This window comes from Nasonia vitripennis, chromosome 5 (genome assembly GCF_009193385.2).
Source record: "Nasonia vitripennis strain AsymCx chromosome 5, Nvit_psr_1.1, whole genome shotgun sequence".
Lineage (NCBI taxonomy): Eukaryota > Metazoa > Arthropoda > Insecta > Hymenoptera > Pteromalidae > Nasonia > Nasonia vitripennis.
The window spans coordinates 22,862,799-22,879,535 of record NC_045761.1 but is presented as its reverse complement, the minus strand read 5'-3'; the positions used below and the strand labels follow the sequence as shown (position 1 = coordinate 22,879,535).

The 16,737-nt window shown below is 48.1% G+C and overlaps 1 protein-coding gene and 1 non-coding gene across 3 annotated transcripts; both read right to left on the bottom strand.

Moving 5' to 3' along the window:
• Positions 1-925: 925 nt before the first annotated feature.
• Positions 926-15,972, bottom strand: LOC100123771 (neuroligin 2). 2 transcript variants are annotated; one of them, XM_016985584.3, is made up of 10 exons: positions 15,390-15,972; positions 13,115-13,639; positions 9,481-9,642; positions 7,642-7,830; positions 5,597-5,859; positions 5,229-5,375; positions 4,408-4,823; positions 3,885-4,334; positions 3,616-3,805; positions 926-3,214 (listed from the first exon to the last, which is right to left on the bottom strand). In XM_016985584.3, the coding sequence occupies exons 1-10, from the start codon at positions 15,478-15,480 to the stop codon at positions 2,711-2,713; spliced, it is 2,937 nt and encodes a 978-aa protein (XP_016841073.1). In that variant the 5' UTR covers positions 15,481-15,972; the 3' UTR covers positions 926-2,710. The 2 variants fall into 2 exon arrangements, with proteins under 2 accessions (XP_016841073.1, XP_031786863.1); XM_031931003.2 differs by lacking the exons at positions 13,115-13,639; positions 15,390-15,972 and adding an exon at positions 9,727-10,731.
• On the bottom strand, positions 10,637-10,736 carry Mir932 (microRNA mir-932). The gene has a single exon (NR_039046.1). It is a non-coding gene; the product is annotated as a microRNA mir-932 (primary transcript).
• Positions 15,973-16,737: the final 765 nt, after the last annotated feature.

The following is a 16,737-nucleotide window of genomic DNA, read 5'->3' as shown; positions in this document are numbered from 1 at the left end:
TGACACATTTCTGGCGGCAAGTTTAATTGAGCGCAGAGAGTGTAAACAGGCCGCGGACTTGCCCGATAAATTGGGCAAGTCCAGAAAGGGAGCTTGCGCAGACTCGCTTGACGCGCGAGAGAGAGAGAGAGAGAGAGAGAGAGAGAAGATATATCTGGAAATTCGATGAACGCGTTCATTGTGCGTCGCCTCTTTCGGGGGCATATTAGATTAATTCCATATAAAAAGGCCCTGTGAGTGCTGCACTCTCGCAGGATTGAAATTCTAATTCTCGCATCAGCTTGAAGATTGAATTAAGAAAGTATTTGTTATATATAGCAGATATGGATAGATGCATATGCGTGTAAGGAATATTATTTCTTATTATTTTAAATTCTTTATTATATATAGGTATTCATTAAACAAATTCAAACGTTCGAAACATCAATAGACGCGCCATTTTACATGCCAGTACTTGTTAACGCTGCTATATCTCTTTCTGCTTGCGAGAGATTATAGCTCTGAATCGATACAGTGTTTTGTGTGTGTGTGTGTGAGTGTGTATGCGATACATAATACCATGTCTCTCTTTATCGTATTTTACAATTCAAGAAAATCGACGACAAATCAATCGATTGATCTTCGCGCTCTCGTTCGCTGTCCGCGTGTGCATACACTGCGTCTTCTTTTTTGTTGCGGCGACTATATACGAGCGTGTGCGTTTTTTGTTATAAAAAAAGTGAACGACACACGCGCGTCGATAGCCTTTTTTTTTTATTCATACGTTCGATCGTTCCTCAATATAAACGCTGCATACGCATCGACACTCGGACAAACTGGCGAGCGCGCGAAACGCTCTTGCGATGCTTTTAACGTTTGTTTAGATGCGGTTATTGTTATATACTCGCTGGACTCGAATACTCAATCTTTTTCTTTTTTCACAATACCATTCTTGGCTTTTAAGATGAATTGTTCTTTTTTTTTTTTTTAAATGCTCGTCGTTAATCGATTAGTTTAAAGGAAGACCAGGAGTGCTCACACGCGCGCGGTTCGTCTCGCCTCTCTACGTTTTATTAATAGTATCCCGTTTACGTTATTAATTTTATATGTATATAATCGTTAATTATCGATTAATACCTTATGTTTTTCTGCTTATGTAATGAATTTACGCGCGACACACGCGGCGAATCCTATATATGTACAATTCTTCATCTTTTCGTCCCTATTAGGGTTTTTATTATTATTTTTTTTTTTTAAGGAATTGTGCGTTCCGTTACGTATCACGGTTTACGTATATTTTCTTTATAAGGCGACTCGATCTCGCGAAGATCGAGACGCTGCGACGACAGAACGTTTTATTTTATTTTATTATTATTCTTCATTTTCTTTGTCGTATTATATAATAATATCGCGAACTTTGGCAAGTGTGTTTCTTCCAGCTAACGAAACTAACACGGAAGGGGTTGGAGGGGGACGTTTCTCTCTTATTTGTCCTGGTTCAACTGTGTACGTGTGTTTGTGTGAGCGTCTGTGTTAATTGTGTATACGTGAGCACCCCCAGCGACTCGTCGTGTGTTCTCTTCTCCTCTGTGTATAATATATATATATTATACACGGATTTACATCTACAACAGACTGCGGGGGCGATTCGTCTGACGCCCGTGTTATACATAATGCGAATCGAATAACCGAAAATTCATCGTCGTCGCGTTTTTTTTTATACAGCTCGTCATTTCATTCTTCTCTCGCGCGAGGCCCCTTATCGATGGTTACGTTTCGGTTCATCGTGTGTCGTCGTCTCCCTACGTATAGTCGAGCCTCTATTACGGAGATTAAAATTTTCTAAGCTAAGCGATCACAAAGTCTATGTATGAATTATCAATTCCTTGCGTATCCAAGCTGTGTACGCGCAGCAAACTCTCTGTCGTTATTACGTCTCTGTCCTGTGTATTGTTTTCTCTTTTTTTTTTTTTTTATAATTCCTCTTCGGATGATGTGATCGTGTTCTATACGTTCGTTATACTCTCAATCCCGTATCTCGTGTGCATAATCTTGTCCTCTTTTTTCTTTCTCTCGTCGGCTACATTATGTATTTGGCACCCGTATTCAGTGGATTATAGTCAACTAGTCATAACTTTCATAGTAATATTATCGATTTTTCTTCCCCCTTGCCTTTCACCGTATTATTTTTTATGGTATAATAGAAGAAAAAGTATATGCAGGTTCGGAAGAGTATCGGAATTATACGCTTAACACGCCTGAGATTCTACAGAGTCGCGTGATGTGCAATTATTACTTTTTTTTTGGCATCTTTCTTACGTCGTTCTCCCTAATTATACATCCGTCGTATATTGAACACATTTATTGTTTCATATAATAATCATATACTTCTCGATTATAACGGCCCTTTAAAAAATTTGTCCCTATATAATCAATATAATATTATATTCGCATATATTAACACATCATGGTAGTAGTCAACGTATGAATAAATCAATTCTTTTCCTCGGACAGAGAGATTATAATATGTATAATACGCAATACAATATGCATGTATGTATAATAATGAGAGAATCACACAACCATAATTAATTCTTTTCCCTTCCCATATCTTAATCCGTTTCTCGCTATATATAAACTCGTGTCAATAAAATCCAACAATAAATAAGACTTCTTATTTTCATCTATACAATATTACGCAAATATAATGTAGATCGTCGGTGTAATTAAATCAAACAGATATCTCCTGTATCTGGACCCTTTTCTTGGCACTGCCAGGAGTCCCGGGTTGCCTCAGAATACCCGGACACATCATCCCAGCCGCCGGAGCCGGGCTCTTGGGTGGCGGCGGTGGATCGGGTAGATCCTCGTCGAGGCCGTCGTCCTGCGCTGCCATAGTCGCGTCGACGCACGGCGACGGGGTCCGCTGCTGTAACCGACTCTGGGTCGACGGACTCGGACAGTAGTACGAGCTTTGGCTGCACTCGTACTCCTGGAGCTGCATGTGCTCGAGCTCGTCGACGAATTTGGTCTTGTGGGGAGCGACGGGGCTGCCGCTGTCGCTCGGTGAATCGGCGAGAACGAAGGTGGAAAGCGAACGCTTGCTCGCGTGGGTGGTCGACGAGGAGCCGGTGTGGAGCTTGGAGAGACTCGGCGAGTCGCGCTGGAGAAGACCGCCGGAGCAGCCGATCTCCAGGAGCTCCTCCTTCTTCTTGTCCAGACCCGCCAGGGAGCACTGCAATGCGTGAAAGGTTTTTGAGGCTTTTGTACTTCGAAATCGATACTTTGATACGCTGCGCAGCTCGCTCATTCGATGTTATTCGCTATTTTGCAAAGCTCGAGAGTTCAGTGCTACGTTGCATTATTCATAGAAGCCCGAGTGGAAGGAAATTTCATTCCCTAAAATATCTTTATGGATGCCGTTCGAATATTCCCTCTCTCACTCTCGTTGCCTGTCGAAACTTTGTATCACAGTCAATAATGCCATTCGAGGGAAGGAAAAGTGAACGGGTCGAGCGAGAGAGAGAGAGCGCAAATATTCGATAATTTGAATTACTAATGCGCGAGAGACGGCCCTTAAATAAGTATAATACGACGAGGAATCCCGTCTTACGGTTAAACCCCGCGCTAACTTGCCTGATCGATTCCAGCCGTGAGCGTGCCAGTCTTGTCTCGCTGATGATAGATACCGGCGAAGATGAGGATATTGAGCAGCAGCAGGAAGACCCCGACGGCTATGGTTACCGTCAAGGCAGTCGTGTAGCTCTGGTAGTGACTGGAGGCTAGCTTGCGAAGGAGGTTGTTGGGACTGGAGCCGATGTCACCGCTGTCGATCAAAGTTCCAGGTTCATACTCGGAGAGCGACGTGTTGTGTCAGCAGAATTAGAAAAAAAAAGCGCAACTACCTAGTGGAAGTGGTACCGGCGCCGGGGATCATGCTGCTGGTGAGGTTAGGCGTGCAGTCGGTCGTCGTGGCCATGGTCGAGCTGATGGCCGCCGAACTGGAGATGGAAGGCTCGGTGGGGTACGGCAGAGGTAGTGGTGGTGCAGGTATGGGCATAGCCATGGATTGCGGCCTGACAGCGCCCTCGTAGAGGGCAGGACTCTCGGCCAGGTGGTGATGCCGCATGCTGATCTCGTAGCCTGGCCTGTGCAGCTGCGGCAGAAGATTCAGCCAGAGGCTCATCTTGTGGCCGCGATAGTGCGAGCGCATCTCCGTGCCGCTGCGACTGGCCTCCAGGTATAGCTGGTTGATCGAGTCGTACGAGTCCCAGAAGGGGGGACTCGCGATGCCCACGTCGGCTGACGAGGCCCAAGCAGACGACATCGACGACATAGCCGCGCCGTTCGGATCGCTGAAATCGTCGAAAGACCCGAGTTAGGTATATCACACACCGAAATCAGGTTTTCGCAGGGGTATGGACTCACCCTCGCCTGATGAAGTTGGACAGGTAGTGCACGAGCAACCTGGACAGATTCTCGTCGGCCAGGCTGTAATTGCCGGGCACGATGGCGCCCTCTGCTCTGAGCAGCGGCAGTCCCAGTAAGTACGGCAATTCCTCGCCCTTCTGACTAGGTCGCTCGCCAGGTTGGAAGTGCAGAAAGTAGCCTCTACCGCCGGTGGCCGAGTGCAGCAGCGCCAACCTGAGCAGCGGCGCCGCAACCTGACCATCTCCCAGCAGCGACAGGAGACCCTCGCAGATAGCGATCGGACTAGGTTCTCCGCGTTCCCAGTCGGTATACTCGTTCCGCAAGGCCGAGTAGATCTCGTGCAGATGGTAGCGGTACGTGTTGCGCACGTACGTGCGGAGAATCCTGTCCCGGCGCGTCTCGTTCAGGCCGCTCTGTTTGGTGTGGCAAAAAGCATCGGCAATTGATTTATGCCAATTAACACGCGGCTCTACCACCCCACCCCCCTCACCCTCTCGAACTCGATCAATTGACCCGCCGAGCGCGACGAACGCTTTACATGCGCGATTGGGTTATCTGCCCTCCCTCTTCTGTGGTCTGACTTGTTTCGGGGTTAACTACTTGCGCGCGATTCGATTGTGTTTGCTTTTTGGATCAGCGCGAAATCTCTCGTAAAACAAGCGAGTCCCCGGCCTGTGTGCGTTGCGGGCTATACACATGTCGGAGGCTTTTGATAACGAGAGAGAGAGAGAGAGAGCAGCGAGTCGGCGATAATCCGAGTTATAACAGCGCGATTAGCGCGCGTGCTTCGGAATATGAGATAAGAGTGTGTATCTTACCTCGAGATCTTGTTCGGTTAGCTCGAGCCAAGCCTCGTCGGAAGTGAGACCCATGAGGACGTCCCGATCGCCGAAGTTGGCGAATTCGGAACCTGGACCCGGTACCAGCGGCATCAGACCCGATGACGACACTGTCGGTTGAAAGTTCTGAAATCGAGAGCAGGAGCCGTTAAAAGTTTTACGCATAATTTAACGAATCCTTATATATAAAGACTGATGAGGGAAGTGCGTATAATTCCAGGTAATTGCGCGACTTTATTACGTTCATATACTCTGGGCTATTATCGACAGCGTTAAACGACCGCTATTACGGTTAGACACATATTTCCAAGTGTTTATTTCCACCAGTACAATAAGTATAAACTGACCTGATTGCTGAGCAAGCTCGAGGGCAGTATCGCCCCGTCGATAAAGGGCGCGAATCCCGAGGTGAACCTCGGCACGTCGAGCCTCAGTTCGAGCAGTTCCTCGACGCTCCTGAGCCTGAGACAAGGCGCCACGTCGTCCAGCTCCAGATCGCCGGGACATCCAGCCAATTCGGCGACTCTTCTCTTCACCGCCAACGGCTCACGCTGTACCGCCCAGGGCGACAGAGACGAGCCTCCCAGTAGCACGACTCGCTCCACCAGCTCTGCCGGAAAAAAAGCATATACGCAACGCGTGTGCAGGATATCAGCTGATTGAAAATACACGGTCGTGCGGGATAATCGAATGAAAACAGTAAACAAGCTCTGCCTTTCAAATCCGGAATTTTCGCGCTAGGTATAATCGGCCTAAGCTTATATATATATATATATATATATATATATATATATATATATATATATATATATATATATATATATATGTATAAAAATACATAATTTTTTTGTTCGCTGTTCATAAAAAATTCACATCAACATCGTTGCGCTTCCCTACAATTACAAGCAGCGATTAAAGCCGTTTTCGCTATACACACCACCGCATATAATAATACACGCGCAGAGTCGGAAGAAGCGGATCGTCGCGTCGCCGGTGGATTATTACGACGACTCGAAGGTAAAATAGTAAAGCTGCAGCATAGCGCAGTGGCGAGAGAGAGAGAGAGAGAGAGAGAGAGAGAGAGAGAGAGAGAGAGAGAGAGAGAGAGAGAAAGAGAGAGGAAGAAAGAAAAGAAGAATATGAAGAAGAAGAGGTGCGCGCAGGAGCACACCGCAAAAGGTTCGTTAGCGAAATGGCAGTGCAATCCAGGCCAGCGAGATTGTTAGTGGCTGCACGTCGGGTCAGAGCTGCTTGCATACTCGAGAAAGCTTGTTAAGGATGTAGTGTGTACGTATGTGTGCGAGAGAGAGAGAGAGAGAGAGAGAGAGAGATGCAATATATAGCCTTACGTATATATATATATATATATGTGTATACACAGCGAGCGACTTTTCTCAATTCGTTATTCCGCTGCCAGAGCCGCAATTACTTTCCATTTCGATTGCTGCTGGGGGATTTTTCATGGGGCGAAAGAGAGAGAGAGAGAGAGAGAGAGAGAGAGAGAGAGAGAGAGAGAGAGCTTTACTTCTTCTCTCCTTATTCCTCCTCTTTTTTTTCTCGCGCGAACGGGTTTCATTAATGCGAGGGATGCCGAAGGAGAGCTGTGTAATTGAGGCACGCGGCTGTGCTTAATTAACTTTTTCGTAATTATTTTTTCCAGTCGCGCGCGCGCGTGTGTGTATGCACGCACGAAAATAGAGAACCTTGAACTTGAATCTCTGTATAATCCGTCCGTTTGCTAATTAACCCGATGTTTTAGCGCACAACCGCTGCAAACTAGTCTGTACTATAATGCTTGAAATAATTTTTCAAAGCCCTCTTTGTTATGCAAAGCTTTCGCGTCTATGGGCATTATGCAGCCTGTGAGAAAATATATTCGCTTTTCAAAAAGCTTTCAAGCTCGAGCGTGCATTCTATACGCGAAAGGAAATTTTAAATTTGGCCAACTTCACAAAGCCCAAGCCACGCACACACGCGCGCGCTCGGCGTTTCTTTGAAATCATTACCAAGGATCGTAACGCGGAACTCGCTGAAGCGTACAAAAGAAGTCGATTAGTCGGAAAAGCTCTGGTGGAATTGGCGGGAAATTCAAAAGATGAATTATTCGAAAAAAGCCGCCGCTATCTCTGCGCGGAGTCGATCGCCGCCCCGGAATTCTCCCGGCAAATTCAAAGATATAAACTAACTTTCTCGCTTAGAGCATCATCTCTCTCACTTCGCAGCCCATATATACAGTAGAGCTCCTCATCTCAGCCGATTTTCTCGTCAGAGAGTAACCTCCGCACAAGGAGGAGAGAGAGAGAGAGAGAGAGAGAGCAGCATCCGCGCGCGCGGGAAAGTTTGATGAATACCGGGGAAGCTCTGCACGTATACGCTCTGGAGAAAGACGTACCTTTGGCCATCGGCGAAACGGCGAGAAAGTTGGCCAGCGCGGCGCCGGTCCCGTGGCCCAGCAGAGTCAATCGATTGGAGTCGCCGCCGAAGGCGGCCAGATTCTCCTTCAGCCAGTGCACTCCGGCCACGAGGTCCATGAGGCCGTAATTGCCCTGTGCGCTTCCCTTCGAGCTTGTCTTCAGGAAACCTGCGAATTTGACGAAATAGTTTTTTTATTGTTTATTATTTATTCTTTCATACACACCCGTCGACGCGAAAACGCCCCTATACGGAGTGAGAGATAAACGCGCGAGCTTTACGACGGAGCTTTATTATCAGTCGTACGCGCGGGTGCGCGCAAGCGTTCCGTCAAAAGTGCGCTGAAAAAGCTCTCTCTTCGTGTGTACAATATTGATTTCTCTCGTCGGCGCAATGGGCGATATGCTGAAAAACGATCCGTTTACACTCTCGGGAGAGCAGCGGCGGTAGAGGCTCTCGCTGATTAACGCTTATAAAAGTCAGCCTCTCAAGACGTCTCTCTCTCTCTCTCTCTCGGCGAATCCAATATTTGACGAAGCAGCAGCAGGGGGAGGATTGATTTTCCAGAGAAGCAGGAGAGAGAGAGAGAGAGAGATAAGCGCTGAGAAATTAGCGGCTATTGTGTTTCCCGCAGAGTCGCCCCTCGAGAAGAGAAAAAAAAAAAAAGAAGAAAGAGAGCGAAGATGATGAGAAAGATGTTTGCGGAGTCCGGCCGCATTGAGCGGATTAATTGAACGATAAAATATTCACGGGAGCGATTAAGCGGTGATTAAAAAACTCGCTCGCGCCGGCTACTCTGCAGACGCGCGAGCGACGTCGAACGTCAAAGACCATAAGGGGTGCGACGCTGTACGTGTGTGCGCCGGCGTCGCTGCTTTCAAGCGTTCTTCGCCTCCGGCGTCATTTTCTCTCTTTTCTTTTTTCCTCTCTCTCTCTCTCTCTCTCTCTCTCTCTTTCTTCCCTTTCATACACGCGCCACTGTGCACAGCAGCCCTTCTTTGACGAGAGAGGGAGAGATGGACGTGGCGGTATATAGTCGTCTAGCTTCTTCTTCTTCTTCTTCTTCTTCCTCCTCTTTTTTTCACGGCGCTCGATGAAAGAGATGCTTGATAAGGTGTTTTCGAGGGAAGTTCGTCCACGCGCTCTGTATGGACCCCCGCTGGCATTGATCAAGCGCGCGTTGAATAATTAAACGACGTGTGTTCGGACGATTTGCTGAGAAAAAGAAGACGAGACGAGCTGCGGTGTATAGAGAGCTTCGTATCTCTATCCGCGGGGTGTATTGCCTCCTTTTTCAAAAGACCCTTCGCGAGTGTGTACATAGAGCTTTCTTCTCTCCCGCTGTATGGACTCTCTGAGCAAACGGATTCGCGGAGAAATATTTACTGGCTCTTCTGTCTCTCTTCTTTTTTTTTTTTTTGAAAAATTCAAGACGACTTTGCGGCACAGGCGGAGGTTTGAATTCTTCGGTGTACAGAGATACACGTGTGGCCGAGATAAGCTCGCAAGCTCGGTCCGGCTTTATCTCTTCCGATTTGTAAAGATCAAGCGGCTATTAGCGCGGGGAGCTTCTCGGTCGATCGGGAAAAAATTTCCGACCTCGGATTCGCAACTTTTCACTTGCCCCTCTCGCTCGTTCACAACTTTTCTGGAGCGGGAAAATCTTTTTCTTTGTCGTCGACGTCCTTTTTTCCCATCTCTCTTTCTTCCGAGTCGATTCTTTTTTATCGGGATCGGTTAATAGAGCGACGTGAGCTCTTAATTCGAGAGAGATACCGAAATAAATGAATATTTTTTTAAAAGTATAAAATCGACTCACCTAAAATACCTAGACGAAAGTTGATGGAGACAACGATGAGCCGTCCGTGAGCAGCGAGAGCAGTTCCGTCCAGCGGATTCCCGGCTCCCCACGAGTACGAGTCACCGTGGACGAGTAGCAGAGCTGGCAGTAGATCCGCCGACGACGAGGACGACGGACCACCTAAATAGACACAGAGGATCAACAGACGCACACAGACACACACACACACACACACGTACAGTGAAGTTTTTACGCATAAATTACCCGCAGCAGTAGCTTCCCTCTCTCTCTCATTATGATTTTCGCTAGCCTGTTTGCCCGGGCTGTTATTATTCCAGAGACGACCACTCTCCGCGTTATCTCTCGGCTTCATTAGGACAAAGAGAGAGAGAGGGAGAGAACTGTTGCTTTCTCTCTCTCTCTCTCTCTCTCTCTCTCTCTCACTCACGACCGGCGTAACTTTGTCGACGCGAAATTTTCAACGAGTCGGCGAAATTTCCACGAAAGCTTCGCTCGACTGTGTTTTCGTTAGCCTCTGTGCCCGAGCGATGAGACGATATTTTCTTGTTCCTTTTTTTTTCTGCTTCTTTTCCCTCATCATTATACATTCACCGGCCAATTACTCGCGTCAAAGGGTCTTTTTCATCGCCGCCAAGTCCACAGTGTGTACGAAAGCTCGGTATACAATGCGTGTACAATCTCAAAGCTCTCTTGCAGCAGCTTGCATGAAAAACGCCTCGCGCCTTTCTTCACATTTAAGATCCTCCGCCAGCGCGTCGGAGAAAAGGAGCTTCTCTCTTCAGAAGTCCATAAGCTTAATTATCTAAAAGGATGCGCCAAAGGAGCCAAGTAGCCGCTCCTCCGCCTCCTTTTCATGCGCGCGCTGAGCTTCGAACCATTTGAATCGCGCATGAATGCAAAAAATTGACCCTTTTAACCTAAATATAAACCCTCCGAGCTGTATATAATATACACACGTACGCACGTACTTTCGAGCTTGTCGAGTCAGTGGTTTAGTCAGACAATGCGAGAAGCGCCTGTTTAATGGATTGAATATGCGCGCGCTTTTTAAATACTCTCGTCTGCCGTGGTAATAGTCGGAGATACAGAGGCTGCGGCAGCGGCAGCACAGACATTATCGGAAGTGCTCGGTGCGGCCGGGGCCGGATCATTGCGATGATTCGACACGAAGCCGCCTCACTCCCGCGGTGCTTGCAGAATCTTTCTTTTAAATCTACTGCAATGCACTACGGAATTGAAGAGGCAACGCGCCTCTGGCTCTGATGACCTGAAAGCCTGCTCATGTCTATTTATTCTTCTCCTCTCCATCTCCTTTGTTGTCCTCGAGGATACACACACACACGCGCATATTTTTAATTAATCCTTATATATATATATGTATTCGACTCGGCACTGTGTGTAGCCTCCTTCCCCTGAGATTATAGCGGACAGAGAGAGAAAGAGAGAGAGAGAGAGAGAAAGAGAACAGCTGCACACGTCCCATTTAGCGATGCTGCAACCGGAATCTTATCACCGCGTCATTATAACGTCGCTATCACTGCGAGAGCGAGAGTTTCGCGTATGTAAAGCGCGCGCTATCGCCTCAAGGCGCGAGAATGCAGCGGCAGCTGACACTTATACTACTACCTCCTTTGAAATAGGCCAACTAACCTCGGCTCTTTTTTTCTCCCTTTTTCTCTCCGGTATATATAGGTATGTGTATAGCTCTTCCGCGCGAAATTTTATATTTTTATCGCCCTCGACGAAAAACGCCCTTTTTACGAATGAACAAACAAACGCGTAGACGAGCGAGCTTTTCGCCCGAATTATAATCGAGCGAGACGGCTCACTCGATTATTCACGAGTCAGCGGAGTAAATATACGCGTATAATTTAAAAAATATTTATTTTGCATAATACGGTTTATTTTTGTACATTCGAAGCGCCCGATACAACTAATAACCCCTTCCGTCGACGTTTCGTAATATCATTTATTTCGGCGCATTAATGCAGTCGGCGCTCGCGCGCGCTAACGTGAAATATCGTCGCCTCTGCAGTCAGCTCGAAATTACTATCTCTCTCTCTTTCTCTCTCTCCCCCCTTTCGTGTCGACGACGACGACGACGACGCTCCCTTTTTCAAAGTTTAGGCACGCGCGAATTTTATCAGTCCGGAAAACTTTTGAATTTCCCGCCACCGTACCACCTCCTCTATATATATATACGTATATCGATTGCGCTAGCGCGCGCGTACGCAGTAGGGCTTCGCGTACTTTTGAAGAATGAAAATTGAGTCTAATTAAATTTCCGCGAGCCAGTCTGCTCTCCCTACTTCACTGCAGTGTTCCACGCGCGGGAGTTTTAAAATATTCGCGTTTTCCCGCCAAGTTTTGAGAGAGAGAGCTTGCGCCGGCGAGCTGCAAAATTATTAGACGCGGAAAAATTTGCACGCGCTCTTTGATACATGACCCAATTACCGGTATATATTCCGGAGCTTTTATTATGCTAAAAAGCGGCCCTTCCGTGATTCGAGAGAGAGAGAGAGAGAGAGAGAGCGCAAGTATATATGAATCCGGCGATTTTAATGAGCTCTTTGTTCGAGGCATTTTATTAAAGGCCGATATACATTATCGCAGCTTCTGTGTATACGTGAGCGCGCGGGGCTGTAATTTATTTTTAATTAGCCGATAACCGACGACGAGCCGAGTGAAAAGGCCGATGGTCCGTTTGCTCTGTAACGTGTGAACTGAAAATCCTGTAATCTCGCTCTCGTATACCCTGGTAAAAACGTTAACGGTTAATAAGCTAAGTTTTGGGCCACTTAGCTAAGTTGTGGTTAACAATTTAAATGAATAAGTGTTTAAACATTATAAATGCATAGATATACACATTAACTCAAGATAAAACAAAACATTTGCTTGAAATTTGTCAAATGACAATGGCAATCCAGAAATTATAGAAAAATATCTTGCAATCGTGAAAAATCCAAATATTTGTAATAAAACATGCAAACGTTTTAATGCAAGAAAAAAAGGAAAAAACAATTTTTAACTTAAAAATAATACTGTGTTGGTATAACAGACACGCATCACTAAAATATTAGCGACATTTTGCTTTATTTTTTTACATTAAAATTTGATAATAATGGTCAACTAAACTTAACTTTTTAACGGTTTTCACTCGTTAATTTTCTACCAGGGTAGATGAGCTTTTTTTCTCCACCGCCGACGATAATCACACGAGGATATATTCGAAACCACGATGGATCATCTCACGAGATCCACTAGCCTTTTTCGCATCGAGTTTCAGAATAGATGGCAGAGCTGCTTTGAGTATAAATTCAAACTCTAATAGAATAGCAGCGGCAGCTTTTTTCCAAAGCTAAAACTGTATCCGGCTGTACATAAAAGCTCCGCGTGTATATAGTATTAGTATTACATACAGTACAGCACAGTGTTGTGCGCATTGTTGTTATTCCATTTCGCTTTTACGGCCCCACTTTTATACTCGTTCTCGCTCGCCGTTTCCAAATCCGCTATAAAAACCTGCTTCTGAAATTGATTCAGCTCTCGCAAAGCTCCCAAACACGCGTTGACTGCAGCGCCGCGAGAGCAATACAAAAATAAATAGAAAAAAAGAAAAATCTTCACCAACCTGAATGAGGCGATGCGGCAGCGGCGGCGGCTAAGGTAGCGCTGGGCGGCCTGGGCACGTACAGATTGAGGTAGAGGCAGTCTTCGCTCTGATTGGCCAGCAGAGGTCCCACTTTCTCGAGGTAGGCCCTTTGGGCCCTTGGGGTATTCCCGTCGGGCCGGGGTACCTTCTGGGGGCATGCCGGCGGCATACTGTCGGCTAGACGTGTGCCGCGCCATGGCGAGGGGGTGACCGGGGGCATGTAGCGCAGGGAGCCAAGCGGTGGGGTAGCGTAGGGTACCCCAAGGTAGACCTCGACCGTCGCCTCGGTCGTGCTCCGTGAGACGACTCCTCGCAGGCTTCCGTATCTCGTACGCACCACACGCGTGCTGTACTTTTGACCGGCCGAGCTATTGGTCGTGGCCGCGAGGTCGACGTGCTGCAGTAGGAGTAAGGCCCAGACGAGGCCCAGTAGGAGGTGTCGGGGTCTTCGACGCTGCTCCGCCGAGGCCCCCGGGTAGTGCTGCTGAGCCGCTCTCGATGCGCCTGCAATTTTCAAAATAAGGGGGCGACTCCGTCGGTAAAACAGCGCTTCCTCATTATACACTGGGCGCGATGCGAAATCAAGTATTTACCGTGTCGTTGTTGCAATTAAAACAAAGTTAATCCCGTTAAAAGCCCGGCGGCGGCCATAGAGACGACACGCAGTAGAGAGTGTGTGCGTACACACTCGACTCACTCGGCAAATTTCGGCTAATGGTTGGCAAGTCCCGTTAAATGCATCCCCTCCCGTATACCCGAATACTTCCCTCATCCAGTGCTGCTCGGATGCTTCGCTACGCGTAAATGTAAGCATGCGTAAGCATGCTTTAAATTAGAGTAGATTACTCATTACTCGCTCGATAAAGCATCGCGCAGTAGCAGCAGCTGAGAGAGAGAGGCTAAGCGCGCAGGACACCCGGCAGCGGCCCCTTAACTCGATTGCGGTGTAAATAAGATTTTCCTTCTCCGCGTTGCCTCGTATACACACACACGGGGGGGGGGGGGGAGCGTATAGGAGATTTTTCGCCATTTCCAGCAGACAGCAAATTGGCTCCGACAAGCGCCGCGTGTAAGGGGGGGGGGAGAGATAGCGCGAAGCTATTTCAAGGATGGAATAACCCGTTAAATAATACAACATTTCAAACGGCGCGAGAGAGAGAGATGCACATGCAGCGCATCGAGGACGAGGCTTTGTGAAGTATTCATGGAGAACAGGAGAGATTTCGCGGCTCGTATTTTTCGGGCCCGCATAGTGCATTCGCGAAAATAATATTATCTCTCTCTCTCCTATACATTGAAATCCAGTGCAGCAGCGCGCGGAGATGCATCCCTTCTAATGCACTGGCCTGAAAGTATATACACGCGATGCATAATTCAAGCTCGAGAAAAAGACTATAATACGCGAGAGCGCAGAGCTTCTGGCAGTGATTACAGGAAGGAAAAGTTTGGCCGTTACGCGCGTCAGCTGACGCGCGCATGAATTTCCAGCTGATTCATATCTCACACACACTACAGCGCACACTATGTACACGGCCCATCTCTCTCTCTCTCTCTCTTTTTTCTGCATACAAACACGTACACAGTACAATAGTACGCGTCGGCGGGATGATCGATTAAAGCGGTGCGGCGGCGCGCGGAGAGAGTATCAAAAATAAATCCATAATATATCCGACAGGAATAAGCGGCGGCCGATGCGCTATGCTACTGTGTATACGCGTTATTGTCCCGAGTGATTTATAATTGAATCGAAAGCTTATGTAAGTACACAGCTCGCGCGTATGTGTATGTGTGTGTGTAACAAATGGGCTACGCGCGCCGAGTACAATTAGCCGAGTGGGAAGGAGCCAACTGCGCTCTCTCGTGCATTTTTCAACGAGAGATAGTTGCTCCGGAAATGATAATCGTCGAGATTCGTCTAGTTCGATTGCTAAGCGAGGAATTAATTCGTCAACGCGTCGCATAAACACACTCGGGGATGGAGTGTACAGAGTTAGTGTCGAATGCATAATGCATCCCCCGGGCGGAAAAAAGAGAAGAGAGAGAGAGAGAGAGAGAGGAGGAAATCCCAGCAGCAGCCACGGCCTCTTGGCTACCGGCCATCTGGAGAGACAGAGGGAAAAAGGTCGGGCCAGGCCGAGCCAGTATTATCCTCGTTATAGGTCGTGAATCCGTGTTAGCCTCCCTCCGGAGAGTGTATACAGTACACGAAGCAAGAAAAAAAAAAAAAAAAAAAAAAAAAAAGTCTCATCCGTACCATTTCCATCCGGGTAGTAGCTAGCGGCTCGAGTGTCGTCTCGTAGTGTCGAAGTGGCGGCTGCTGCGGCAGTACCAGGCGGGCGGCGCATCGCCGCGGCGACGTCACGCGGCGATGCCCGATGAGCAGGATGACTCGCCGGCGGCGCCGCATCTGGGCCGAAGCTGCGCTGCAGGTGCAGGTAGTGGTGGTTGCTGCGGCTCGTCGTTGCAGTGCGCTCGCAGAAGCTGGCTAGAGCCGCTCGGCCGCCAACCTGTTTGCTGCTCCGAACCCGATCCAGACTTCCTCGTCTCTGCGTCCGCTCTCGATGATGCCGCTGACGTCAGAGGAAACTGCTGCTGCTGCTGGCAGCCCATCCTCGTTGAGGCTCATTCGCCTCGGCTCGAGCTTTTGCGCCTCGGCCGCGTATTATATCCCTTGGATATTCCTCTGCCGTGTGTCTTCGTAATTTATCCTCACTACTGTATAATCGAGACTTGAGCACTTGTACACTCGAGAGATCGAGAGAGAGAGAGAGGAGACCGACAGGTTGCGCCGCGCCGAGCGAGCGTCCCGGGCCGACTGCCGTCGCGTGCAGACGTCCAGACTGACTCTCCCTCGGCTACAACCCTCCGAGATAGAGAGAGAGAGAGCTTTCGCAGAGCTTGCGCAGAATCGCCGAGAGAAGCCGTGAGTGTACGTGCACGCACACACAGGGAGACAGAGAGAGATAGAGAGAGAGAGAGAGAGAGTGGAGCTAGACGACGCGCGCAATCGATAACGCCAGCTAGCGACCCCCGGGGTAACCCTCCCCTTGCTCTCTACGCTCCCTCCTCTTTTGCAGAGGCTTTTCACCAGAGCTGAGAGAGAGAGCAGGCCTATACACCGCCACCGCCGTCGTCCCCCCTCACTGTGTACTGCTGCAGTCTCTCTCTCTCTCTCTCTCTCTCTCTCGCGGAGGCTGTGCTGGAAATTCATTTTTTTCTTCTTCTGCTTCTTCCCTCCCCGATGGCTTTCTCTCGACTGTGTAGAGGCAACGGCTCTGTAATTAACGCACCGCGTGTGTTTTTACCGGGTATAAAAGCTTCCGGCGATTTCGTCCTCGTCGATTCTAATTTTTCTCCTCGGCCTTCTCCCCTATGCGTATCCTCGCGCGAGCGAAAGCCAGCCGTAATAAAGTCTTATGGGCTCTTATGTGCTCAGCTGCCTTATCAGTAGCCGCTACGCTTTCTCTTTTCGTTCAACTTGTATAAGTATGCACAGCTAGGATTGATAAAACTCGTATACGTCTACTGACGCATCTCGAGTTGGAAAATCACGCGGCGAGCGCACAGGCGATCTCAATTACAAGTGCCAACATCATCGATTA